The sequence below is a fragment of the Galeopterus variegatus genome, unplaced genomic scaffold (genome assembly GCF_000696425.1).
Source record: "Galeopterus variegatus unplaced genomic scaffold, G_variegatus-3.0.2 Scaffold2435, whole genome shotgun sequence".
Classification (NCBI taxonomy): Eukaryota; Metazoa; Chordata; class Mammalia; order Dermoptera; family Cynocephalidae; genus Galeopterus; species Galeopterus variegatus.
The window spans coordinates 163,083-189,494 of record NW_007728546.1 but is presented as its reverse complement, the minus strand read 5'-3'; the positions used below and the strand labels follow the sequence as shown (position 1 = coordinate 189,494).

The window sequence follows — 26,412 nt, the reverse complement described above, 5'->3', positions numbered from 1 at the left end:
GCAGTGATGCCCAATTTGTGCTTTAAGGGCACAAATTCCAGTTCTGGACACACAGACAGCAGGAATAGAGTCTACTTAAAACACCTTCTACAGAGATCCCACTACTCTTCATGGGGACATTAAAGATTTTCTTTTCCTTCTGCAATTTCAGAGCTCATAAGGATTCTGGAGAGTATCTTGTCCACTGCACTTTCCTCATTTGACCTACAAGGAAAACAGGGTCCAGAGAGATTAGGGTGACACCTCATTTCAGTGGCTGAATCTGAGGTTTCCAGACTTCAAATCAGTGCTCTATAATAATTTGGCTGTCTCTCTGCCCTAATCAAGCTTTCCCCATCCCAAACCTAACAGGCATGGTCTTGCTGGGTGGGGACCCTCAGCAGCTCACAGACCTGGCCCTGCTGAGGCTGTGCGATGATGATTTGCCCAGGCTGGATGGTGGTTGTGGAGCTGGTGGTCTGCTGGCCTTGCTGTTGCCCCTGGACTTGGACGGCGGTGGGCTGCTGAGCCAGTGTGAAGTAGTACTGGACAGGCTCAGCAGGAGTCACAGACTGGCGCACCTCCTCCTGTGGGGTGGAAAGAGAGGCAGGTAAGAGGAAAAGAACCGACTCAGCAGCCGCCACAGTGAATTTCCATTCTTCCCCCAAACAGGCTATGAGCAGTTGCCTGCTGAATGCTGAGCTCTCCACATTTGAAGCCAAAGAAAAGTGGAATTCGAAGAGACCAGTTGTGCTAAATCAAACTAAAAATAGCAGATTCTATAGGCCTCACAAAACATACAGCTAATTTTCTGAAGTACTGAGTAATCACCAATTGCGTGATGAGCTGCAAACGGGCAAATAATTACCGTAACTAAAAACCACGCACCAGTGGTGCTTGTCAGTAAATGCTGTCAAGGCCAGTGATCTGAGAACAGTGCTAATTGCAAGCCCTGGGAAGATGCTACCGAACATCATGCCTTTCAGGCCGCTCCCAATCTCCCAAATATGCAGCACTCTCCTTATTTTGTTCCCACCACCTCAGGAGGGGCAGAGCAGGGGAAAGGCAAACACGGCTTTTCCTGGGCTACAATTTCAGAAGCAAATATCAGGATTGAGAGCACTGGTAAGCAAGTGCCCAGCTTTTCTGTGGTCACTGAGGGCATGTCTATTCAGCATCACATCTGGTTCTGATTGTACTTAGCCACAGAAGCACAACCCAGGGAGCCTGATGGACAGCTCTCCGCTGGAGTGCTGCATTAGCTGACTAGGGAGGTCGCTTTCTGTCCGATCTGCCGAGTGAAGAGACTGTTCCTTCTTCAGCTGATGTTTTCCATGGCAGAAGGAGTAAACAACCCTCTCCCAGCCACTTTGAGCTCACAGCTGAGAGTGTAGGATGTTTACACACACTACGGCATGGTTACAGCCCAGAGGGTCTGGGGCTGATCGGCCCCTGACCACTGACACAGAGATCGACGTCTGATCCGGAGTGACCTGTGACACATGTGCCCCTGCCTGGGACAACAAAAACAAAAAACATACAACCACTTGGGCTAGCTGAGTAAAAATATTAGCTAAATTTACTCACTTTCTTGTTCTGGGCTAAGTTTACCAGGTTCCACAAGATAGGAAGAGACACTTCTTCAAGGTACGGAGACCCTGTGGACTGCCTCAAAGCTCCCCAAAGTGACATTTGCAAAGTTGGTAATGACCCCTCCCTTCACTAGGGTTTAGTGCCCCAATCTGTACTTTCATAGTACTGTCCTCATTACACTTTTTTGTACCTGCATGTCAAATTAACTACCTGCCCTGCTCAAATGTAAGCCCTATGAGGGCAAATCCTAGCTCTCTCTTGCTCCCCACTGTCCCTACCATTCCCATGTAGGCACTCAATAAATGCTTGCTGAATGATGAATGGATTTAGACAGACAGACAGAGGCAAGAAAGTACTTTTCTGAATCCAAGTTGGTGGTATGACAAATTCTCTTGAACCCAACAGTGTTACCATTAGAAAAGAGTCCCTAAACTCTCTTTTGCTACCTCTAGGATTCCGTGGCCACAGTGTGGGGAGAAGGTGGTATCCTCTATAGAAGGGGGTTGGGTATTCTTTTGCTTGCCTGGTGACTAGGGGCCCAGGATACTGAAACTAGGACTACAGATATCTAACCTCTGAGAGACCTGGGTCTGTGCAAGACAAGGTTCCCTGATGGTCAGCCACCCAGCCTAGCAAGATACTTGTAACATTCTGGGTTTCTGAGCAAGTCCTTAAACATAAACCAACTTTCTAGGTTAATATATTCTGTGCTTCAGACCCAAATAGTCTTAACCCTCAACATGATCATGCTGAGGCAGAAAAAGGAGATCCCCTTTTATTATCATCTATGTCTCAATAACTTAACAGTGACAACATCGACTCCATTTCAACTCCAACTTCTCACCATTATAAACAAAGATCAGACAGGCAACTAGGACTTGGCTGTGGCAGGGAAAAATACTAAAACCCTTTTTAGCTGAGAAACGGAGGTCAACTGACCTTTTCAAAGCTGTTGAAATAGGTTCAATGTATTTACTTTCCACTGAGATCTCTCTTCCTATTTTATAAAAAACACAAATCACTAAAGTTGTACAGACCTAACTTGGAAAAAGCTCTTGGGTGATACGAGGGTATAGCCGACTGAGAGCCCCAGAACCAGATTGTAGGAAGTCAGGGAGTAGGAAGACATTGGCATTTCCTAAGCCTGACCTGTGATTGTTCTGTCTCCAGCTATCCCTGACTACAAATGACCTATCATTGAATATGGTTTTTTTTCCCCTAAACAAAAAGCAAACCCTCCAAATACCCCTCTTCCAGAAACCAAAACACCCCTTGCCAAAAGCTGTGAGAGTATGTGAAGAGCTTCTCCTATGCTGCCTACTATATCCCCTGAGATTGTTTGTGAACTAAGCAGTGTCCAAGACACTGTGTGAGTACCAAATAGATTTGTGTTGTGAGGACAAGACGTGACTGTTCTCAAATCACTGGAATGGAAGGAGGCATATTTAAAGCTCTTCTGCATTATAAAGGCTCATTATTCTGCCAATGGAGGTCAAGCCAGCAAGGGAATGATTATGCTTGGTTTAAAGAAATGGGTGAAAAGATAATGACATTTCAATGGGCAGGAACTTTCAACTCATAGCTTTAGTGGGGCAGAAGTTAAGCCTCAACTACCTTCTACTTTCAAATAGTCTTTACTTGCTTCCCTGAAGAACAAGAAAAATTCCCAAGCACCTCTGAGAAATCAAGGGGCTTAGGCCCACAACTCAATATTTCTGGCTAGTTCCTCTTCCCAGGAGTGGGACATCACGCCAAGTGCTAGAACAATCCCTGAATGATGGGATCAATCCAGAATGGGCACTTTCTCAGCTTTAGCAGTGGCCTCCCCAACCACAGGGCTTGCTCTTGGAACCTCTTCGGAGGCTGAGACTGAAAAACAATACCAGATAATGAGCACCATCATATCCTAGAGCCATCACTACAGTGTTGTGCAGCCAGACCCAGATTAGAAAAAAGTACATCTGCTTCAGTAGCAAGAGTGAACTGCTGCCTCCTTCAGAAAGGGTGAGTTTTGGAGAGTAGGCATTTTTAAAGGACTTTACGAGGTGCCAGCCAATTTGCAGCTTGGGAAAACTTCATGTCTACAGAGGATTAAAAATGCTATCTTAGGATTTCAGGCCAGCTTTCAGCAATCTCAACCTTTCAAAGGCCAGGCAACAGCTGTCCTGAAAAGGATGCCAATCAATGGCTTGAACACCTAGAAAGACCTAAATCCAGGCAGCAAGGAGCTGTTTCAGCTAGACATACTTTAAAAGGAGATGGATCATAGCATTTCAAACCCGGCTAGAATGAAACAAGGAGCTGTCTGACACCCTGAGAGAACCAGAACCACTGAGGACTTCGAAGAAAGGGGTAGGATATGGCCCTTCTCTCCAGCCAAGTCTATTCAGCAGACAGCCAACAGAGAACAAGGAGTTAGCACAATGAGAGTAAGTAAGGCTTGATTTCATCACAGAGCTCACAACCTTTTTTATAAAGAGGGCTTCTGATAGATACACGGAGGAAAAAATCCCAACACGGAAAGCAAATGTGTGGTATTATTCTAAAGGAAGAAAAGTGGTCTGAGTTCTTGTTGTGACTTCTCAGAGAGAAGGGAACTACCTCAAGAGGAGAAACTGAATCCATGGGCACAAACCTGCAATGTTTCAAAGCCGATGTGCAGCTGGGGATGACCGTGGCAGCCTGCCGCTGTAAACATCCGACTGAAAGCTCCTCTGAACACCTTACAGCTTCCAGTCAAGGATGTTTACAGTAGCAAAGACTGCCCAGAAAGAACGGAGACGCAGTGAGGCACACCCTGCTCTAGGAAGGAGATGACAGCGGGCTTGCTAATCAAATGCTCCCATGCAGAGTCAGAACTATAAATGTCGATTAGCATGCCCAATTCTCCTATACTTTCTCTGACTGGTTATTAATATTGGCCAGCTTGGGGAGAATGGTTGTCACTGAATGACTGTTTTTAAGGATAATGTACTATGACATAACGTGTTTAAAACACTTAGTATTTTATTTACAAAATAAAGCAAGAACAAGGCACAGCATCGCTCCTGTGAGATTCTGCCACTATTTCCCAAGTGGCTCTACTACACCTAGTGAGTTATGCAATTTGCGTGCCTAAAACAATGAGCTATACAGGACAGGGGTCTATTACAATTGTTATTGAAGCTATATGCAACCAAAGTACTGATAAAACAATTGGTGTAACCTTTGAAGAGGGGCAGGCAGAAAAAAAGGGAAAGTAGACATTCTTTCTTCTGATTGCTTATGAAAGTTTAAGTGGTGATTCTTAAATTTTGTTGCACATTAAAAGCATCTGGGGAACTTTATAAAGTACTGATGCCTGGGCCTCATCATCACAGATTCTGATTCAGCTGATGTGGGGTGGAGCCTGGGCACTGGCATTTCTAAAACCCTCAGAGGTGATTCTAATGTTCAGCCAGGGCACAGTATAGAGCAAGAGAAAACAAAGTCCATTCACTCCAAATACCACTGTGCACATAGAGAAGCTCTTTCTTAAAAAGCTAAAATCTGTAACTTGCTGGGAATGTTCTCCCACCCCAGATTAGGAACTCTGATATACTCCCTAAGGTTCCTTGAAATAAGCTTCACTTTACTGTTTGTAACTATTCTTTATTTTTCATTTTGTCAACTTTCTTTGAATTGCCACTTGAGAGGCACTGAGTTAAAAGTATCCACAAATGAGTAACAGGAGGAGATGTTAAGGATGAGTCTGGTCTAGAGAAGAGGAGCAAAAGGAACAGCAGATGACGTGTGCTGACAGAGGAGAAGCAGCACATTCGACACCAGTACGCAAGTGCTCTTCAGTCAGCAGCAACAGCAATGCCTTCCCAGCTCACCTGACGCTTTGGAGGTTTCAATTCATCTCTTGGAACAATATCGATGAGAAAGTCAAACTGATCAAATTTTGTAATTGCCATGGCGATATCATTCCTCTGTAACAAAGAAAAGCAGAGTGAAAAATTACCCTGGGGAGAAACTAGTTCACCTGGTTTTAAACCCTCCAAGTAAAATAAGATGACTTTTAAGCCAAACTGAATGCCCATGGCCAAGTTTATAGCAGAAATAAGCACAAACTTATAAACTTCAAATGATCAGACATCAACAAGAAAAAAGAGATACATGTAGCTCATGCTTTAAAATAGGATATTTGAGCCTCCAACCACTACTCCTCCTGCTTCATCCCGTCCCGAGGCCCTCTCCACAAATTATTATCCTCCAGCTAAATTAGTATAAACCTAGCAATCTCACCTGGCAGGTTTCTGGTCATTTTGTGGTTAGCAAGGTTAGTATCATTCGATCTTACAACTTTTTAGGCCTTAAATAATATTTTGTCGACAAGTAATTATAATGTATTTTAAATCTCTTAGACGAAATCCAATAAATTTTGCAACCCTTTCTAGTCATATAATCCATATATGTTGGTTCTCACAAGGGTATGATTTTCATTTTGCAATTCAAAATAGCAGTCATAAATCCATGGTCTAAATCTGGTTTAATGTGGTATGAATATTAGAAGTCTGAAGTTACTCGAAAAGAGGCAGAGGTGGGTAGAAAACACAGGAGTCAGCTGACTAATGATACCAGAACCAAGGCCCGCTCTGATGGGCTTTTCTCTTCAAGTGTGAGATACTCCCTTTCTTTGAATACTAAAACTAAAATATTTTTATTAAAAACCAATACCTTATGCATATTAAGACTTGCGTACTTCACTAAAAATTTTAAAGCAAAAGGAAAACAAACAGGAAAAAACACTGAATTCCAGTGAATGACATGCATATTTAAATATTTAGGGGAGAGAAAACTTTGAAATGCACATAAAAAAGATGACTTGATGGACGGATAGAGGGACAGATAGATATGGGGATAAAACAGGTATAGTAAAATGTTAATGGTAGAATCTAAGTGATAAGTATAAAAGAAGTTCACTGTAAATTTTGCTTATGTTTGAAATTTTTCATAATTAAATGTTGGGGGGAAAGTCAAAACACTAACAGAAATCCTTAGCAACCTTTATATACCACACCTTAAGAGAAGGTGACTCATCAGAAAAATAGAAAGGCATGGAAATTTTGTTTTTCTTCCCTTGTATCTGTGATGGCCCCAAGACAATGAAATGCAAAACTCCAGTCCGCCCTTCTTGCCAACCACCAGCTTGATAACAAACCCTCCCAATCGAAACAGGCACATCTTAAGACTGCTAGCATTCATCTAAGATAAGTACAATATAGTGTTACATTCTTGATGATGTCACCTACTGAAGCTATCTAAATGGCTCATCCATGGATAGAATGAAGGGTGAAAAAGAAAAGGAAATAATAATCACCTCGAGACATACACCAAAATGTTCTACAGTATTTTGGAAACATAGATATACTTAAATTGGTCTTTCTAAAATTTTTATTTTGCCTTTTTTTAATGCTAATATTTCACCAAGTTATTACTCATCTTCAGTAAAATACAGAAATCTTTAAGTACACATTTTGATGGATTTTGATAAATGTATGCACCCAGGTAGATAACACCCAGATAAGAATATAGAAAAGTTCCCCTCTAACCCTTTCCAGCCGATACCCTCCTTACTACACCCCACTAAATCTGAGGCAACCACAACTCTGATTTCTGACAACATAGGTGGTTACAGTATATGGTATCATGCACTATGTAATTCCCCCCCTCATTTCTTTTGCTTACCATAGTATCTTTGACATTTACCCATGTTGTATAGAGTAATAGTTTGCTTCTTTTTATTGCTTAGTTATTCATTTCATGAATGTATCAGTTTGCTTATATATTCCTGTATTGATGGATATGTAAGTTGTTTCCAATTTTTGACTATTATAAATAAGGTTGTTATGAACATTTTTATACAAGAATGTCCACATTTCTTTTGGGTGCATTCCTGGGAGTGGAATGACTGGGTCATAGAGCAGGGATATGTTTAACTTTATTAGAAAGTGCCAAATAGTTTTTCAAAGTGATGACATCACTTTACATTCTGACTAGCGATATATGTTTCAGACTCTCCACTTCCTCCTCCACACTAGGTATTGTCAGTCTTTTTTATTTTAGCCATTCTAGAGGGTATAAACTGGTATCTCACTGTGGTTTTAATTTGTATTTCCAGATGACTAATGATGTGGCACCCCTTTTCACAGGCTTACTGATCATTCACATATTTTCTTTTTTGAAAAATGTTGAAAAAAAAATGTTGAAGTATTTTGCCCATCTTATTTTTAAATCTGAACTAATTTTGAATGTGTAGCTTGCTTTAATTGGACCTATCTAGAACCACAGACTTACTTCAAGGCAGCATAAATTAGGTTTTGCAACTTCAACATGCATATCATCTACTAGAGTTCAATATCTTTTTCCTGTTTTTTTTTCTTTTGCTTTAAATTTTTCATAAAGTACACAAATCTTAACTGTATGTTGCAATATCTAGTTGCACTAGAAGGCAGGCTCCCCAAGGTGGGGATTTTTGTCTGTTTTGTGTATTGTTGATCCCCAGAGAATAGAACAGTGCCTGGCACATTGTGGGTGTTCAATAAATATTTGTAGAATAAATGAATAAACACATGCATTTTCAATTTTGTAGGTAAAGAGAAACAAGAAGAGAAAACATAATTTACTTTCTTGGCTTTGTTGTTAAAAATACTGTCACTGATTTGTATTAGTCACACCCTTCCTCTTATATCTGGAAAACCTTTCCTCCAAGAGCTAACACCAGAATGTTGAGGGGAGAGCTTTTAGAGCCAATGACCAAGGGTTCTATACACAATATGAATGTTGATTTGATGGATTAAAACAAAAAGAAACAAGAAGGATTCTCAGGAAAGCAGACAAACAAAAAGGCTAATGAAGTTAGTGAGACTCTGATTCTTCCTGGGATTGTCCTTTCCTGGAGTCTCTCAAGGCTCCCAACCAGAAGTTGTACATCCGGAAACAGGTAAATATTCTATCATGTGAGCCTCTGTTTAAAGGGCTAACCAAGTGAAGAGTTCAGTCACTGAGCTGTGAAAACCATGAGAGAATTAGAAATTAAGATTCTTGGTGGGGAAACACTATCACCATGACTATAAGATATGTTTTCCTCCCAAAAGTGGAGAAAGATGCCAATTACACATCAGCTTGAGAGGCTAAAAAATAGTCTTTGGTCTAAAGCCATGCAAGAGAAGCAGGCAAAGGCAGCTGCTTGCCCCAGTTTTCCCAATGTTAATCTGCAATATTACCTGTAGGGTCCGGCGCTTGTTATCCTCTGTGTGGATCCAGGCTCGAAGAGTCAACTCTGTGATAAAAATCTGGGCTGCCTTGGCAAAGAGCACAGGGGCTTCTGCACTGATCATCTGCAACAGACGTAGGCCCTCCCTGTCAATCACTAGCAAGTCATTCGAACCAGTCAATTTGTCTTTTGCCTCATGGCCTGCCATGAGACTATGGGCAAGGGTGAGAAAATGAGAAGGTGGTATTTTCAGGAGATTCCAAGGTAAAATAAATCCATGAGTAGAGACAAAGCAGGTAACAGGGAGAAGGAAGAGGGAGAAAAAATACTTACTTACTTAGCACAATGTGCCAAAAGCAAAGTGCTTTCTTATCTCATAATAGCCTTGCAAAGAAACGAAACTAGGGTTTAGGAGAGATGAAGTGACTTGCCCATGGCCATAAGGCCAGTTAAGTGGCAGGGTTTAGGTTCCAATCCAAGGAAAGACAATATGGAGAAACATAATGAGCTTGAACACCAATGGATTTAGGTAAAGGCTCAGGCTTCCCATCATTTTAGGCTTTGTTTTACAAGTACTAAAAAAGAGGGTAACCTTCCAGTGTTGCTATGGGAATCAGGTGAGATAATATATGTACCCAGCACAGGGTCTGACACACAGTTAAGTGCTCAAGCAATGTAAGCTGCCTCAATGTGTGACTTCAAAATTCAAGCTGTTAGTCAAACAAGGCTCTAAACCCTTGGTGAGGTGGTCTGTGCAGGACAGAACCACAAGAAGCACTCTGGAGCTAAGGAAGCAGGAGATGAAAATTGAGATCTTGTAACTACCACTCTAAGTGAGTCACTTAACTTCTGTGTGTCTATTTTTAATCTGTAAAATGGAACTAATAATTTGTATCTTATCAAATCATTCAAGGTTATTGTGAAGAGGAAAGCAGCTAATAAAAGGGAAAATTGCTATGAACTGTTAGCTTTCTGTGCAAATACAAGAGATTATTAATTTTGAGTGGCAAAAAGACAGAGTTGCTTTCCCTAAGAGTTGTAATGGAAGGTGGACTCCTAAGAATACACAAATAGCTAACCCAAGTAAACCCTCTCACAGGTATAATACATGTAAAACAAACTAACAGAGCAAAAGGTTACAACAGGTGCAGTATCAATATCAAAAACTTCTTAGAGCTCAAATCAGCAAACTATAGATGGCAATAAGATGCTAAGATGATGGCGCTGTCCTCTATTTGATGATTCATGTGTACACTACACTGTGAAAAGAAATGGGTGATACCACCTGATTTCAAAAAACAATCAGCATCTTTTCAACATATGGGAACAACCCAGATATCCCTAATTTTCAGAGAAGCATATATAATAAGTAAGCTAAAAGTGAACAGTTTTACTTAACAATTTTAGACAGGAACTGAATAAAAAAACAACAGATAGTATCAGTATTTTTGTTTCTGTTTAATTAAACTTTGAACTCTAAGGAAATGAGCAATTACCTACCCATCGTTTGAACTTCAATATGAATAATGAAAATAAATGTGAATTCACCTTCACATCTTCATCCAGTTTCATAATCTTCTTAATACGAGCCAGTGGGAGTTCCTGTACTCGGAAATCTTTCTGAAATGAGCAATAAGAAGTGTATAAATGGTGAGCACAATCAATAAGGTGGCAGTGCACAACAGGCAGTATTGGAAACACCCTGACTGGTTTAGTCCCTCCTTTCAAGAAATATGGCAGTGGGCTGACCCGGTGGTGCACTGGAGCACATCTTCATCCAGTTTCATAATCTTCTTAATACGAGCCAGTGGGAGTTCCTGTACTCGGAAATCTTTCTGAAATGAGCAATAAGAAGTGTATAAATGGTGAGCACAATCAATAAGGTGGCAGTGCACAACAGGCAGTATTGGAAACACCCTGACTGGTTTAGTCCCTCCTTTCAAGAAATATGGCAGTGGGCCGACCCGGTGGTGCACTGGAGAGTGCGCCGCTTGGGAGCGCGGCGGCGCTCCTGCCGAGGGTTCGGATCCCATGTGGAGACCGGTTCCCGCTCACTGGCTGAGCGCGGTGCGGGCGCAACACTGAGGGTTGCGATCCCGTTGCCGGTCCCCAGTACGGGTGTGACACCAAGGGTTGCGATCCCATTACCGGTCAGTAAAAAAGACAAAAAGGAAAAAAAAAAAAAAGAAAGAAAAAAAGAAATATGGCAGAAAAGGAGGTACAGATGAAATGAAGAAAATACAAGCTCCACAGCAAAATTCTTCACTTAACTCATGCAGAGATTCAAATAATTAGAGGGTTTTAAAAAAAACTTATGATGGCCTCTAACAGTGCCCTCATGAATGGTAGCCCCAAACAATATCAGGTTCTTTGCCTCAGCACAATATAGAAGTACATCATGAGTACCTTCTTTTTTTTTTTTTTTTAACCAAGAAAGTTTACTAGTCTGCAATATGCAGATTAAAATGAGATTTCTGCCTCAGGGGCATTCCTCTAAACTGCCAGTTCTTTCTTCTATTCAGGGACTATAGGGACAAGTGCCAGCAGCTCCTGACCACAGTGAACCATTGTTTTTTTCTGCTAGCGTGATACTGGCCATTTCGGACCTCTGCTCTGATTTTACAACAGAAATCAGGGAAAGGTTCCTTTTTCATCACAGCAGCAAAGGCCTTGTCTCCAAAATTTGCTTCGGGGTTGTGGGTGGAGGGGCATGGAAAAAGGGTAAGAGTAAATCTATCAGCTGCCTTTTAGGAACAGCCTGGCTACTTTCTTAACAGGACTGGGGTGAGGGGAACTGCATTACTTCACTGAGGATGAGATTTAGGTAAGGGCTTTTTGACCAGCACTACTCAATTATTTGCAATTTAAGCTCTTTTCTGTTTTATTTTGAAACTACTGGTATTTAAACACATGCCCAATGATGCATGCAATTCTAGAAATAAAAATCAATTTTGAGTTTCAGAGCTGCAATGAAGAGAAAGGTGTAAAGGCAGAGATTAGCTAAAATCAGCAAAATCTCTACTGGGACTAAGTATCAAATGATTGATTCTATAAGTGGTCTGAAATGTGACTCACCAAACCCAATATGCTCACCTGGGAATTTGCATCATCACATTATACAGATTTGATGTGATTAACAAGTGTAAGTAAACTTTCTTCTCCAAGGGCCGGCCCAGTGGCGCACTGTGATAGTGCGCCGCTTGGGAAGTGCGGCGGCGCTCCCGCNACTGGTATTTAAACACATGCCCAATGATGCATGCAATTCTAGAAATAAAAATCAATTTTGAGTTTCAGAGCTGCAATGAAGAGAAAGGTGTAAAGGCAGAGATTAGCTAAAATCAGCAAAATCTCTACTGGGACTAAGTATCAAATGATTGATTCTATAAGTGGTCTGAAATGTGACTCACCAAACCCAATATGCTCACCTGGGAATTTGCATCATCACATTATACAGATTTGATGTGATTAACAAGTGTAAGTAAACTTTCTTCTCCAAGGGCCGGCCCAGTGGCGCACTGTGATAGTGCGCCGCTTGGGAAGTGCGGCGGCGCTCCCGCCGAGGGTTCAGATCCCACATACAGACCGGTTCCCGCTCACTGGCTGAGCGAGGCACGGGAGCAACACCGAGGGTTGCGATCCCGTTGCCGGTCCCGGTACGGGGGCGACACTGAGGGTTGCGATCCGTTGCCGGACACGGAAAAAGACAAAAAAAAAACTTTCTTCTCCAAGACCAACAGAAAACCTCAAATATATGAGGGTACTCCAAAAAGTTCACGAAAAGATTCATACTGTCTTTTAATCCTATTTTTCCACAAACTTTCTGAAGTACGCTTGTATGCCAAAGAAGAAAGAGCAACTATTAGGATAAAATGTACACTAAGACATCTAATTTATCTACGCTAACCCAGCTGCTTGGCTACCACTCAGCTCTATAAATTTCAAACATCAATTTTTCATCTTTTTCTTTTCCAAATTAGGTATCAACGTTTTCCATGAAGCCTCTACTAAAACTAACCCTGGAGTGGCAGAGGCTTAGAAGTCCAGTTTACTAAAATTTCACCAAAAGGAAGGAGCAGGGCATATTCATTCTATTCTTATTTTCTTCTCTTCCTCTGTCATACAACTCAACTAATAGTGAGTGTATGATACCTACTACTATGTGCAATCTATTCCTATCTTTGAACAGCATGTAGCTTGTCAGAGATAGTCACATAAAAACTTTATAATCCCCTATCCTACTCTGGGAGTGGTGGGGGGGGGGGGGGGGAGGTAAAATCCTACAGGGACACAAAGAAGGAAATAACCAGCTGGCAATGTGGGGCAGGAGGGAGAAAGAGAAGTTAGGAAATCTTCCACAGAGGGGATGACATCTGAGTTGCACCTAAGAGATGCTGAGAATTTGTCTATTGAAAAAGTATGAGAATGTTATTCAGACAAAAGGAATAGCAAGCACAGAAACACAGAGACAAAAAACATGGCCTATTTAAGTTTTAGATGTATGACCTGAGTGTGGAGGGGAATGGCAGACTCTAAAGGTATTTTTAAAAAGGTTTAATTAGAAAAATCAATCACTGGTCTTCCTTACTGTGTGGCATATCACATGAGATGATGATACTACACAGAAATGCCAAAGAGAATACCAGGGATGATAATTCCTCTGGATGATACACACAGCACAAGATTATGACCACAAGATTTAGCTCTCTTGCAAGTGTGCTCTCATTTGGTATGTTTGCTTAATATAATTTTCACAAGATTGTTTCATGATTACTTAACCAAAGCCCAAAGCTGATTTAAAAAAACAACCAAAAAATCCCCTTCCTTCCCCAACTTGAAAGAGTAAAATAATATTACTTTAGAAATTCCACGAGACTATTCTCTAACCAAAAGCAACAAGAAATGGCCAATGATAAAGAGATAATACCATTCCCACCTTGCAGAGGTAGGAAATGAGGCAGAAATTTACAAAAAGCTCAGCTTTAAGCCTTCCACCCCAAATGTTTTCTTTTGTGAGAAAAGACTTTTTCATGATTCCCAAACCTTGAGAGCTCAAGGGGCTGAGTGTGAAAAGCAGATCTTGAGATGCAGGGTTTATCATTGCTGACAATGGCCCAGTTTTCTAGAATCCTATCCTAGATTTCCAGTCACATGTAAGGGTTTACAATAAGCTTGTTAGAGAAGGGAGCCCCTCCACTATTAGCAGATTGAGGTCCACTAAATTGGCTTTCAATTCAATGCTCCCCACATCACTGGCAACCTTGCAAGTGATGTGAATAGCATTTAACTCCTTTTCCCGATGATGATCCAAGTGAAAGAACAACTGACACACATGGTCTTTTCCCCCTGACTTTCAGGAGTAATATCAGTAAGGCGGAAGAGCAGATTCTCAGAACATTCTCATGCTCCTGACCACAACCAAAGAAGTACTGTATATTTAAAATGCTGCCATCTGAAACTGCCGAGTTTCAAGAAGTCTAAATTCACTCAGTGAGAGTCTGGAACCAAAGAAAAAAATGGATCTTGGGCTGCACTCAAGAAAATCCAGAGTTTCAAAAAATGATGAGAAATATTTTCCAGGCCTACCCAGTCAGGCACTCCAGCAAAGTCTAGATTCTAATCCTCCTGAAAGCAGTGATTCTTAACCTTGGCTACATGTTAGAATGACCTAAAAAGCTTCTGAAAAACAAGATGCCTGAGATCTTCCCAAGACCAACTGACTCAGGAACTCTAGGGGATGGAGTCCTGGCATCTCGTTTTTTGAAAATTCCCCCTGTGACTGTGACCCAAGTGGGGATTAAAGACCACTACTTTAAAGCCTTGCTACTCAAAGTGAGGTCCTTACACCAGCAATGGTATCACCTGGGAACTCAAAAGAAATGCAGACTCTCAGGCTCAACTTATAATTTAGAATAATAATAATATTTTATAAATTTATATAAATTTATTTTTAATTATAAATTATAGTTAATATTTTAACAAGATCCTCCTTCACATGGTTTGAAGTACTGCTCTACAGGAAAGGCTCACACAGCACAAGATCTGTTTTTTAACAGCCCACTAACCTTCAGCACCGAATTCTTGTTTAAATGGTTATCTGATTTGATTGTAATGTTAGAAATGTCATCGCTCAACCTGGAGGCACTGAGGAATGAAAAGATAAAACTGCCAATTAAAAGAAAGTGATGTGGGCATTAAATTACAGCTAACTGAAGCCTGAATGGGATTTAGGGAATAAGTTAGGGGAGAATTAGATTTTTCTTTTCAAGATTCAACATCATCTCCCCCTGACCCACCCCTAAAAAGACAAAATTAGTTTCTCTTTCCTACTTTCAAAGAGGCCCAGAGGGGTAAAACTCAATGCCAAGAAGTCTGTTATTTATTGTTCCCAAAGCTTTGCTGAGCAGAAATATAGTATTTTACAATCACTCTAGTGCACAATCATTTTGGTATGGTTTCTAACCAACTCCAATCCCAGCTGAACACCACCTGGACTTAGGGACAACTACAGAGCTTTTACAAGTGAGGAGAACATGATGGCCAAGCTGAGATGAAAGATTAACTGATTCTGCAGGACTCAGACCAAAATGACTGGGGCTAGCACTTCAATACATGGTGAAATATATTATCAGCAAACTTCAATTACTTGTTTTTGGAACAATCTGTATCCCAGTCTTAGAGAGATCACAGCACCTTATGAATAGTCTTGTAAGTTTTATTTTTATATGAATAGTTTCAACATAATGGATTTTTTAAAAATCTGTTAGACATTTTGATGTGTCAACCTAAAAGACTGACATATATGAGAAAGTCTGGTTTTAAGTACTGCGGAGTTCTGGAAAGTCACAGACTGAATGCTAAAATGTTTGGCCACTATTATACAGGCAGAGGTACAGTCAGAGAAGCAGAGTCCTCAGTAGACAGAGAAATAAGAGTCCTAGAAAGGGAAAAATCACTCAGACTTGACTGGATTGCATTTTCACTCAAACTTGGAACTGATGTTGCTTTGTGCTAAATATGAAGTAGAAGAGTCTGATTCATTCAAATATTTATTATGCACCTACAATATGCCAGACACTGTTCTAAGCATTTGGTGTAAAAGACATAGCATGGTAGAGGTCTAGGAGTTTTTTTCAAGGGTACATGGGAGGAAAATTTTAATTAGTCATCAATAGAAGAATGATAGGGCCGGCCCGGTGGCACACTGCTACAGTGCGCCGCTTGGGAAGCGTGGCGGCGCTCCCGCCGAGGGTTCGGATCCCATGTGCAGACCGGCGGCTCACTGGCTGAGCGAGGAGTGGGGGCAACACCGAGGGTTGCGATCCCGTTGCCGGTCACGAAAAAAGACAAAAAGAAAAAAAAAAAAATAGAAGAATGATTAAAGACAACTTCCTCTTTACTCTTCCTTCTCTTCACCCCCAAAACCTGAACCAAAGATGAATCCCTCAAATTAATCCTCTTTTAACCTGATAGACTAGATGTCTGTGTACTAAAATTTGGTCAAACCATAGTCTGCTTTGTTAGCAATCAAACTTGAAAAATAAACCAAGTAGATTTAAAAGTCAAAGCTCAGGGTCTTGAAGAGATATTTGCACACCCATGTACAAAGCAACACTATTCACCACAGCCAAGAGATGGAAGCAAACCAAATGTCCATCAACAGATGAACAGACAAACAGATAAACAAAATGTGTTATAAACATATGACAGGATATTAGACTTAGAAAAGGAAAGAAATCTTGTCAGTGTGCTACAGCATGGAGAAACATTGAAGACATTATGCTAAGTGAAATAAGTCAATCACCAAAAGATATAATTCTACTCGTAGGAGGTATCTAAAGCAGTCAAATTCATAGAACTAGAAAGTAAAATGGTTGTTACCAGAGGCTGGGGAAAAACTGTTGTATACAGGTATAGAATTTCAGTTTTGCAAGATAGAGAGGTTCTGGAGATGTGTTTCACAACAATGTGAATATACTTAACACTACGGAACTGTACACTTAAAAATGGTTAAAGTGGTAAATTTTATACCTCTTAACGTGTTTTTCACCACAACTGGGAAAAAAAAAAAAGCAAAGGTAAACAAAATACAGAGAAGTTAAGTGCTGAGCTTAAACTTACAGAGTTTATCTGGCCACTTGCCTGATCCTGGACTTATATGTCTGGGCTTAAGCTGGAGTACAGACTTGCTACATTGGCCTAGTCCCACGACACCCCAGGAGGGCACTAGTTTTATACCAGGCTAACCCCTAAACCAAAAGCCAATAAGCTTATCTATGAGATCATTCCCTTATAATATGAACAGAACACCCCACTTTTTACTTTATAATTTCATTTTTTCCTCCCTTTTGAGGACAGTAGAGGTAACTACCACCTTTAGACTACAGAAGAGAAACAACAGCTTTTCAGTGGAAACCCACTCTGAACTCAGGCCACTCTGAGAAAGGCCAAGCTAAAGTTCAACTGCCAAAAAGTCCCAGTATAAACAAGCACAACCCACAGGTACATCCAAAATATGAATTAGTCTTTACCTCTGCAGTCAGTGGGCATTTATCACATGTTATTCTGTTTATTTTATTCATTACTTGTTTATGATCTCTCATCAGAAATAATCTCTCATCAGAATACATGTTTCATGAGTGCCATGATCTTGTCTGTGTGGTTCACTACTGGACACACAGTATCTAGCATGGTCACAGTAGGTACATAATAAGTATTTGTTTTGTGAATGAATAAATTGACCTGTATGTCAGAGGTCAAAGGCCACTAAACCTAAAAAATTGCAACATTAGTTCTCCATCAAGAAGGAAACCAGGGCCGGCCCATGGCTCACTCGGTAGAGTGCGGTGCTGAAGAAGGAAACCAGTGTCTGCTCTGCTTGGATGTTCATACCTCTAGGGCAGGAATGACACATCCAACATAGGGACCTCCTTCAGTATTTGCTAAAATGACACCAAATGAAACATTCTTCATTAAGGACATGACGCTGTATTCTGAAAATATACCAATCTAACCTTTCTCATCTTCTGCTACCACTATCATACCATACACTTTCCTCCTACCCCCAACCTCCACTACCCACACAGAAACCTCTAGCCACTCACTGAATATCTTGCTGTTCCTCTACATATAAGGGCCTCCCCTCTGGGCCTCCATGCCTTTATGTATGCTCTTCTCTCTGCCCAAGATATACTCTCTAATCCTTTCCATCTGGTGAATGCTTACTCAAAATTCAAGACCCAACAAAAATATTCTCTTTACTTCCCTAACTCAACTGGAAAGAAACTAGAACTATGTTTTCCATGCTCCCATAGCGTTTTGACATGGCTGCTTCAGAACTCATCAATGTGCCTGACTCAGTAAGTATTTAATAAACACTTAATGACAAAATGACTCTGGTCGTAATTACTAGATTATGAGCTCCACAAGGGCCGGGGTTATATTTGATTCTTCTAAATCAGTGGTTCTCAACAGGAAATGATTTTAGTCCAAAGGGACATTTGCCAATGTCTGGAGACATTTTTGGTTGTCACAACTAGGGGAGGGTTGCTACTGGCACCTAGTAGTAGAGGCCAGGGATACTGCTAAACATCCTACAATGCACAGGACAGCCCCTCACAACAAAGAATAACCTGGCCCAAGATATCAATAATGATGTTATTGAGAAACTATGATCTAAGTGTATCTTTCAACATCTGGGAAGAGTGCCTGGCTCTCAAAAGATTTTTTGCTGAATAAATTGCCCGTCAGTTCTCATCAACTTCTAGAATTGTGGCAGGGCAACTAGATCAAGCTTAAAAAATGAGCTACAGTCACTGAAGGAAGGTGATATCTCTGCTTTCCTACATACCCTAAGAGATACACTTCACATTAAACTACCTCCAAGTCAAAGCATCCACTACACATTCACATGCCTAAAGAAAGCCACTAAGATATAACGGACACTCTTGTTTACCTCACCTAAAGTAAATTACATTTTCTTTTTTCCCCACCCACAGGTGAGGAATGAACAGTGCCTTTGTAAATATGCTTGAAATTAAAAATGTTTTAGTATAAGTTTTGGTTAATCATCTAGTAAGCAGAGGCCAGAGATGCTGCTAAACATCCTACAATGCACAGGACAGGCCCTCGCAACAAGGAATTATCTGGCCCAAAACGTCAATAGTCTGCTGTTGAGAAACCCTGATCTAAGCTCTTTATACTCTTTAAAAGTTTTTCATTCTTCCTTACCACTGTTAAATTCCGGATTTCTTCCATGACACGAGGCCAGAAGGACTGTAGGCTTTGCTGAGCGTCACTGCTACTAGTACCACCAAATCCTCCTTCTGTGGACATTTCGATGACTGAAAACAAACATATACATGAGACACATTAAAAATAATAAAGTCAGATTTCCTGCCCAGCTTAGTCATTTAAATCTTTCTTTGTGGATATCTTCAACCAATTCATTTAATTTTTCATTCTGATAAGTTATATAATTATACTGAAGAGATTTTTAGCACAGACTAAAACCTTAACAAAAGCGTTTGGAGGAAAGGGTTACCTTCTACCTAGCTTATACTACAAAGACTATCAAAGAGCTCTAACTATAAAATCAAAGTTGCTAGAAATCCAAACCAAAATCCTAATGTGAATCAAGAGCTTTTAACTTCTTGGCCAGGGGGCGGGGGGGGAGGAAGCACTTTGTTGCCCTAATTTAGTCCATAATTTTCAACACCATTCCCTCCAAAGCTTTTTCAAATTCTCCATGATTTCTCACACTCCATGCCATAGCCTTCAGCAAATATATTAAGGGTCCCTAGTGATTAACATTTATAGAAATGTAAACCCAAGTCTGAAAAAATAAAAGCCAAGTTTATTTTTTTTGTTTTAGACACTTGTGACCCCATTTCTCGGAGGCTACTGATAATTATTATTCCTTCTAATCTCAGGTGAATCTGCCTCAAAGGACATAAAAGTGCTAACCACTAGGTCAATAATTGAGTGGGTAGCATGAAATCTCTGAACTGAAACTACTTTCCAGTTCTTTCCTAACCTGAACCTTGCTATTAGGCACACAGCTGAACACAGCAGACCAGCAATTGGAAGATTTCAAGATAGTTGAAAAATAATGGGGAATTAAAATCAGGATAAAGAGAAGAAGGTCAGAACCTGCATTTGATCAACTGCTTTGTGATGGAGGATGGAAGATGAATAAGGATCCCTACATCAACTATAACTGTAGATAATATTGTAATGTAATGTCTTAAAAGATTTACGGGGGAAAAGTAAAAAACTCCAGATGGCTTAAATGCTTATCTGGTAAATACTAAAATGCAAGAAACAGTTTAATTAAACACAAAGAACGAGAAACTCAGTGATGTCCTAAGAATTTCTATTCTGGGGAATGATTTGAAAAGGTTTATTTAACATGCCAGTGACAGGATGCTGGCAGAGAACTATGTAAGTCATTAAGAATGAATTCTGAGGGGCTGAAAGAAAAGCACCAAAGTCAGGTGTCACATGACCAAACATGTTACTTTCCAGGCTCCATGCTGGAATGCATTCTGGGCAGATCACTCTCCATTGCAGAGTGGAATGAAAGCTGATAAATCTAGGTTTAGCCTGTGAGGACATTCAATTCACTCTTAAATGTTTGCCTGGATTATCCCAGAGGTCCCTGTTTATCTGTTTTATTCCTTCTAAAGGAAATGATGAGAGGAAAGAAATGGGAGAAAAAACGAGTACAATCTTCAAAGCAGATTTCACTCTGGTATAAAGACATTAGTGGGTGATGATGTAATGGGAAAAGGTTTGTAGCCAATTTCTGGTGCTGAGGTCTATAAACAGCTCTATACATCATCAGGAACTCTTAAGTACCTGGGAAGCAATGTGATCTTGGGAGTTTCCAAAGGGAGTTAAAAGAAAGTGTTGAATCACAGTTGGAAGTAATTAGATAAAATATTGAATCCTTGATAACCACGTGAGACCCCCTCAAACCAGCCCCCATGACATTTTTACTTATTACAGTATGCACATGGTCTATACACTACTCTCTGAGCTGTACTGAGAGCAAAGAAATCAAGATAATTTAGAGAAGTTTAATTATCTAGTTTCATTAATAGTTTCCTTTAAGGTACTCATGACGATGACGAGTGAGATTCAATTTAACCTTTCTAAAATGGGGGGGAAAATCCTTCTGGAAATGAACGTAATTATCAAAAAACTTAAAAAAGAATCTACCCTTTTGTTGTATGGGTCCACAGAAAGGCCTGATCTTAGCACAATCTGCTTATGCAAACTGCTACGGTCAAAGGAGGAAAATGCATGCTTGCCAGTGTGGTATCTCTGCACACTTGCTAATGTTGGTAGGTTTCGTTGGAGTGCAAAGGTCTGTGAGATTTAGAAGTCCAGTAACAAGTTTTGGCTGTTCCTGATCTCCCCAAAACATTACAAAGGTGAACAATTCAAGAAGCACTTTTAGGACCCTCTATGCAGTCTGCTTTTAACTTCTGAACTGTCCAACTACAGATGTGCTAGCATGATCAGTACCCAAACATCAGTATTGTTAATATATCATGAATTAATTTTTTGCTGGCTCAGAGCTATATACTGTTGTGGTGGGAGTTAGGTACAAAACAGAAGTTAACAAATCTTTCTGGAACTGAAAATGTATTAAGGGTTAAGTTTTTAACTTGAGAAGCCCATCTGCTTTAAAAAAATCACAAATGGATAATGGCAAAAAAGTAAGTCAAAAATAATGTTCTTTATATTTTACTGCATTATAGAGGTTTAAGACTTGAAAAGAAAAACATCAGGAGGCATCCAGGCCCACCCCTCCATATGATGTTCACAGCTCCTCTTCAACCTCTGCCCAAGCCCTGCAATCCTACTTTAAAGTGGTCATCCGGCTCAAATGAGTGCCTCCCTCTCCAGTTCTGGGAAACTGGCTTACTGGTAAGACATTCTTTTACATCTTTGGACAGCTCTGACTGTACTTCTTTACATTAAGTTTAATTTACAAGAAAAGTCCCATTTGAGCTTTGGATTTAGAGTTATAGCTTTTATCATTTTTCCATCCACTAACTTCTTTTCATAAATTCTTGACTTCGAAAGACAAAAAAGGTATTCTTATCAGGGACAGAAGATCCTCTCATGAGGAAAAAGAGAAAAAAGTTTGGAGCATGTTTTCTAGCATCTTTGCAGAGATGATTAGTGATATCTCTTGGAAGAACATAAATTGTTACATAAATTCCCAGAAAAGGTAAATACTTTTATTCAAAAGGCTTTCTCTAAAGCAGATCCATTCACTGCATGGAACTTTAACAATTAAACAGAATCAGTTAAACAATTAAACAAAAGCAATATATTTTATGAAAAACGAATTAATATTCTCGATACTTTCTCACTGAGGCATGATTTAACATTAAAGTAATAAAACCTAATCATAAACACTAACTAATTTTCCTGACCAAACACCACAAGTAAAAAAATATAAAGTAACCTTACTTAATCATCACCTCTTATTTAATAATTAATACATTAATTGTAACTGAATGATTTTGCTACAGAAGTAGCCCATTTACAACATCTACAGCCCATGGAAAATGTGCTAGGTTCATCTCCTAGGATGATGATAGAAGGCATGTATTTAAAAGTAAGAAAAGATTTATTTCAGGATCCTTTTTATTCTGTGTTAAATTGCCATTCTTATCTCTGGATAGAGCTATTTATATAAATTGACAAGGACAAAATTGCCTTAAGATCAAGCCACATTAGCTTAGATCACTCTTATGAAAAAAGCAATTAAGAATTTCTCAGATTTAATTCATTATTAATATTAGATTTATTATTTATGTTCATTAATTACTTTATAAAAACTTGAATAAGACTGCCTGTTTAACTATTTAATAAGGACTTATAGACAAGTTTAAGTATTGAGTGGTTGATGCTAGAAGTAATCTCAACTCCCATTATCTATTAATTTATCTAGTTTTAATTTGTGTTTGTTTGTTTGTTATAAGTTTGCTTTTTAAAGCTAGAAAGGAGGGCTGGCCCGCGGCTCACTTGGGAGAGTGTGGTGCTGATAACACCAAGGCCAAGGGTTCGGCTCCCTATATAAGGATGGCCGATTAGCTCACTGGGTGAGCGTGGTGCTGACAACACCAAGTCAAGGGTTAGATCCCCTTACCGGTCATCTTTTTTAAATAAATAAATGATAAAGGTAGAAAGGGAAGAATCAAAGTTTATCATGAAAAGGTTGCTCCTACAATGCTCAACTCAATCGCTGTCTCTAAATATTCTCATCTGTCTCTAAATATTCTCAGAGTGCCCTTGATCTGCACCTCTCTTTCCACTCTCACCACATTACAATTGTGACGAGTTACAAATCATTATTTGACCATTATTTAAATCTATGTCTTATTATTATTTATATGTAGGTCTTACACCGCCTGGTGTACAAGCTCCTTGAGAGTAGAACCTGAGCATAATTCATCTCTGGATCCCCCACAGCATCTAGCACAGTCTGATAACAAATTACTCCTGAGAAAAGGGTCAAGAGAGTTGCTGGATATGGCCTTTCTGAGAAATAGGGCATCTTGGAAAGCGTGGCCCTGAAATAGACTTATTGGGATTACCTGAACAATCAAAAGAAGTTTATACAAGCTATTCCAGTAAGCTCAAAATAAATCAGGTTCTCTCTCGGCCTTTAAAGCAAGAAGGACTACAATCAGAAATTCACCTGAAGCTGACTTACTGAAATGGATTTAAGATAAAAGGGAATGATAGAAAGGCCACACAGACACACACATATCCAAGAAGGCCCTGGAAGTTGCAAGGCAGACTAGAAGGCTGAAAACACAGGCGTTGACCATTCTAAAATAAACGTAAGTCTTCTGAAAGTCAGAACTTCTTCAGAAAGGTGACCAGGAAAGATTAACAAAGTTTGAAAAATTAATGACAATGAGTAAGCAGGAGGAAGAGGGCAAATACCTCTGCCTGGCCATCCATTAATAAGAAGGTAAGAAAATCATGGAGAAAGTAAAATGATTCAATCAGACCACACAAGAGGGCAATCCACTAGCTGTCACTCTAATATCCAATTACTCTTTATCATTCTTGAAGAAAGAAAAGGAGACCTAAGGAGTTTTCAAAACATCCCCCAAACAGACTACTCTTTTAGGATTCTCTTGGAAATCTTTCAAGCTCTTGCTCTTCACCAGGTACCAAGCTCACCAAATCTTCCCTTAGTGATATGCCTGGGCATGAAACAAGATGCATCAAAATTACCAACCTCATAAAATACAAAGGAATTTAAGGTTTTACTATAATATTACTTGGTTTCTAAAACTCTGTACCTTCAGGCTTTAGATTTCTATTCCTTGGCATGTACCTCATTCTGTGTATCAGAGTCTTTTATGATATGCCTAAATCCACAACACAGCTCTTTGAAGAACTATAACCAAATAGATATTGTTGGGAGATAATACTAAAACCTTAACATCACAACTGTTCAAGGAAAAAAGACCACAAGAAGCTCCCCTAAAATGAAGCCCAATTCTTGACTAGTATCGCTTCCTAATAAAGTACTAGAGTTGACCCATCCTCAGCTCTCACTGCCAACTGCAAACAAATACATCTTAAACCCAGTACTGGCTGAGAAACAAATCTAAATGTTGCTACCATCATTCCCCTTTAATGTTCCCAATCCAACTTGCAGCCCTTAGGCCTTTTAGGCTATGAATATCCCTGACCATTCCTAGTGTCTATAACTTAACATATGTCAACAAAGTATCCTTCTATGTTCAAAGCACATATCTTCTTCACTCCCTTTTTTGACTTGCATTTTGATCATGTCTTCCTCTGTCATGAGACGACATGCTTTTTATTTTGCCCGATGGGCAGCACTGTCACAAGCATTTTATGTTCCAATATTGCTCAAGTATTTCCTGAAGTTAGTTCCAGGTTTCTTCATTTGAATCAGCTAAAATTGTTGGGATGTTGTATTGTAAACGGTGAGTGAGAAATAAAGAGAAAGGAAGAATATTTTATATGAATCAGTAGACAAGGAAGAAAGGGAGTAGAATTTAAGCTAATTTGTGCTTGCTATTTTAGATATTCTTCCAAACTGTAAAGAAAAGTGAAAACTAAATTTGAGGATTGAGACTTCTGAATCAAAACAATTCTACCAACTATTTGGTTCTTATGTGTATACAGATGAACCTTAGGACATATGCTGTTATCAATCACAGTGGCCAAAAAGTATTTCAAGCCTTAAGGAGACTTATGTTCTCCGTAATAAAACCAGTCTAAAATGGACAATTTTAGGAGGAGAAAAATAGCACCGCTCTGGAAATTAAAAGACCTATGTGTTTGTGCACTGGCCTGCTGCCTACTAGCTGGTGGCCTTGCGCCAGTCATTCCACTAAGCCACTACAGGAGCAATGTATACTGAATACATATGCCAAAGGGGTTACTGGTGGTTTGGTAGGGAAACTACACTTCACTACTTGAAGATGCAATAAACGAATGAATACAAGGGAAGATAGTGATTGATTAGAGAAAAAAGTGGGTTCAGTAGTCTTTAAGCTCATTTACGGTTTCTACTTAAGCAAGAAAGCACTAAGCTTAGTGCCAGAAACAAATTAGTTAAGTTCTAAACTGTACATAGCTGGGTACCAGTTGATCATACTTAGTGGTAGGCTACTGCATAGTCCCCATACTTACTGGTAGGCTACTACAAGAATGAATAATGTAGCCTTACTTTCTCCAACTCTGATTAATGCCAAGATCAATGTTTGAGGGTGTGTCTATATCTAGATCCAAGAGGCAAAGTACGAAAATGCTTTTCAAAGTGCCTACTGGAAAACCATGCTTCACAAAGACTAAGGGTTGGAACTGGCTACACAGTGCTCTCCTTAAAGATCTCACAAAGACACATTTTCAAACTGGCAGTAGAGCCATTTTTCCTTCAGAAACAAGTTTCCATTTGCCATCTACCACAATATAATCTTTCAGACAAGGGCCGGATCATAATAAGGTTGTAGTATAACTGGAAAAAAAAGAAGGTACGACAACTGGTATAACCAATGAAAGTGAGAGGAAGGCTTGAACAGACATTTTTTAAAACTCGTTTCTGTGGAACAGAAAATGGTAAGTAAACATCTTACTTCACACACTTTTTTCCTCATTCCTTCATTAATACTCAAACTTAAACCATCCCTGCAGATATGACAGCAATAAAATACTATCAGTATTTCGTATGATGGAGGAAAAGGACCAAATATTTAGTGAAATATATTAAAGCAAGGGTCTGAAAACTATAGCCCGCAAGCCAAATCTGGCCCACAGCCTGTTTTTGTAAACAAAGTTTTCCTGGAAGATAGCAACCCTCATTAGTTTATGGTGTCTGTGGTCACTTTCATGCTACAACAGTAGAGTTAAAGAGTTAAAACAGGGCCGGCCTGGTGGCACACTCCTACAGTGCGCCGCTTGGGAAGCGCGGCGGCACTCCCGCCGAGGGTTCGGATCCCACATACAGACCGGCCGCTCACTGGCTGAGCAAGGTGCGGGAACAACACTGAGGGTTGCGATCCCGTTGCCGGTCTCGGTCCGGTACAGGC

General features: G+C 39.9%; 1 protein-coding gene across 1 annotated transcript in view; it reads right to left on the bottom strand.

Moving 5' to 3' along the window:
• NFYC (nuclear transcription factor Y, gamma) overlaps positions 1-26,412 on the bottom strand; it is a 69,217-nt gene that overhangs the window by 11,134 nt on the left and 31,671 nt on the right. Inside the window, exons 3-7 of the mRNA XM_008581693.1 lie at positions 19,040-19,152; positions 10,361-10,432; positions 8,823-8,936; positions 5,430-5,525; positions 393-566 (exon numbers count right to left, since the gene is read on the bottom strand). Coding sequence (XP_008579915.1) covers positions 393-566; positions 5,430-5,525; positions 8,823-8,936; positions 10,361-10,432; positions 19,040-19,152 — 569 coding nt within the window. The remainder of the gene's footprint in view (positions 1-392; positions 567-5,429; positions 5,526-8,822; positions 8,937-10,360; positions 10,433-19,039; positions 19,153-26,412) is intronic.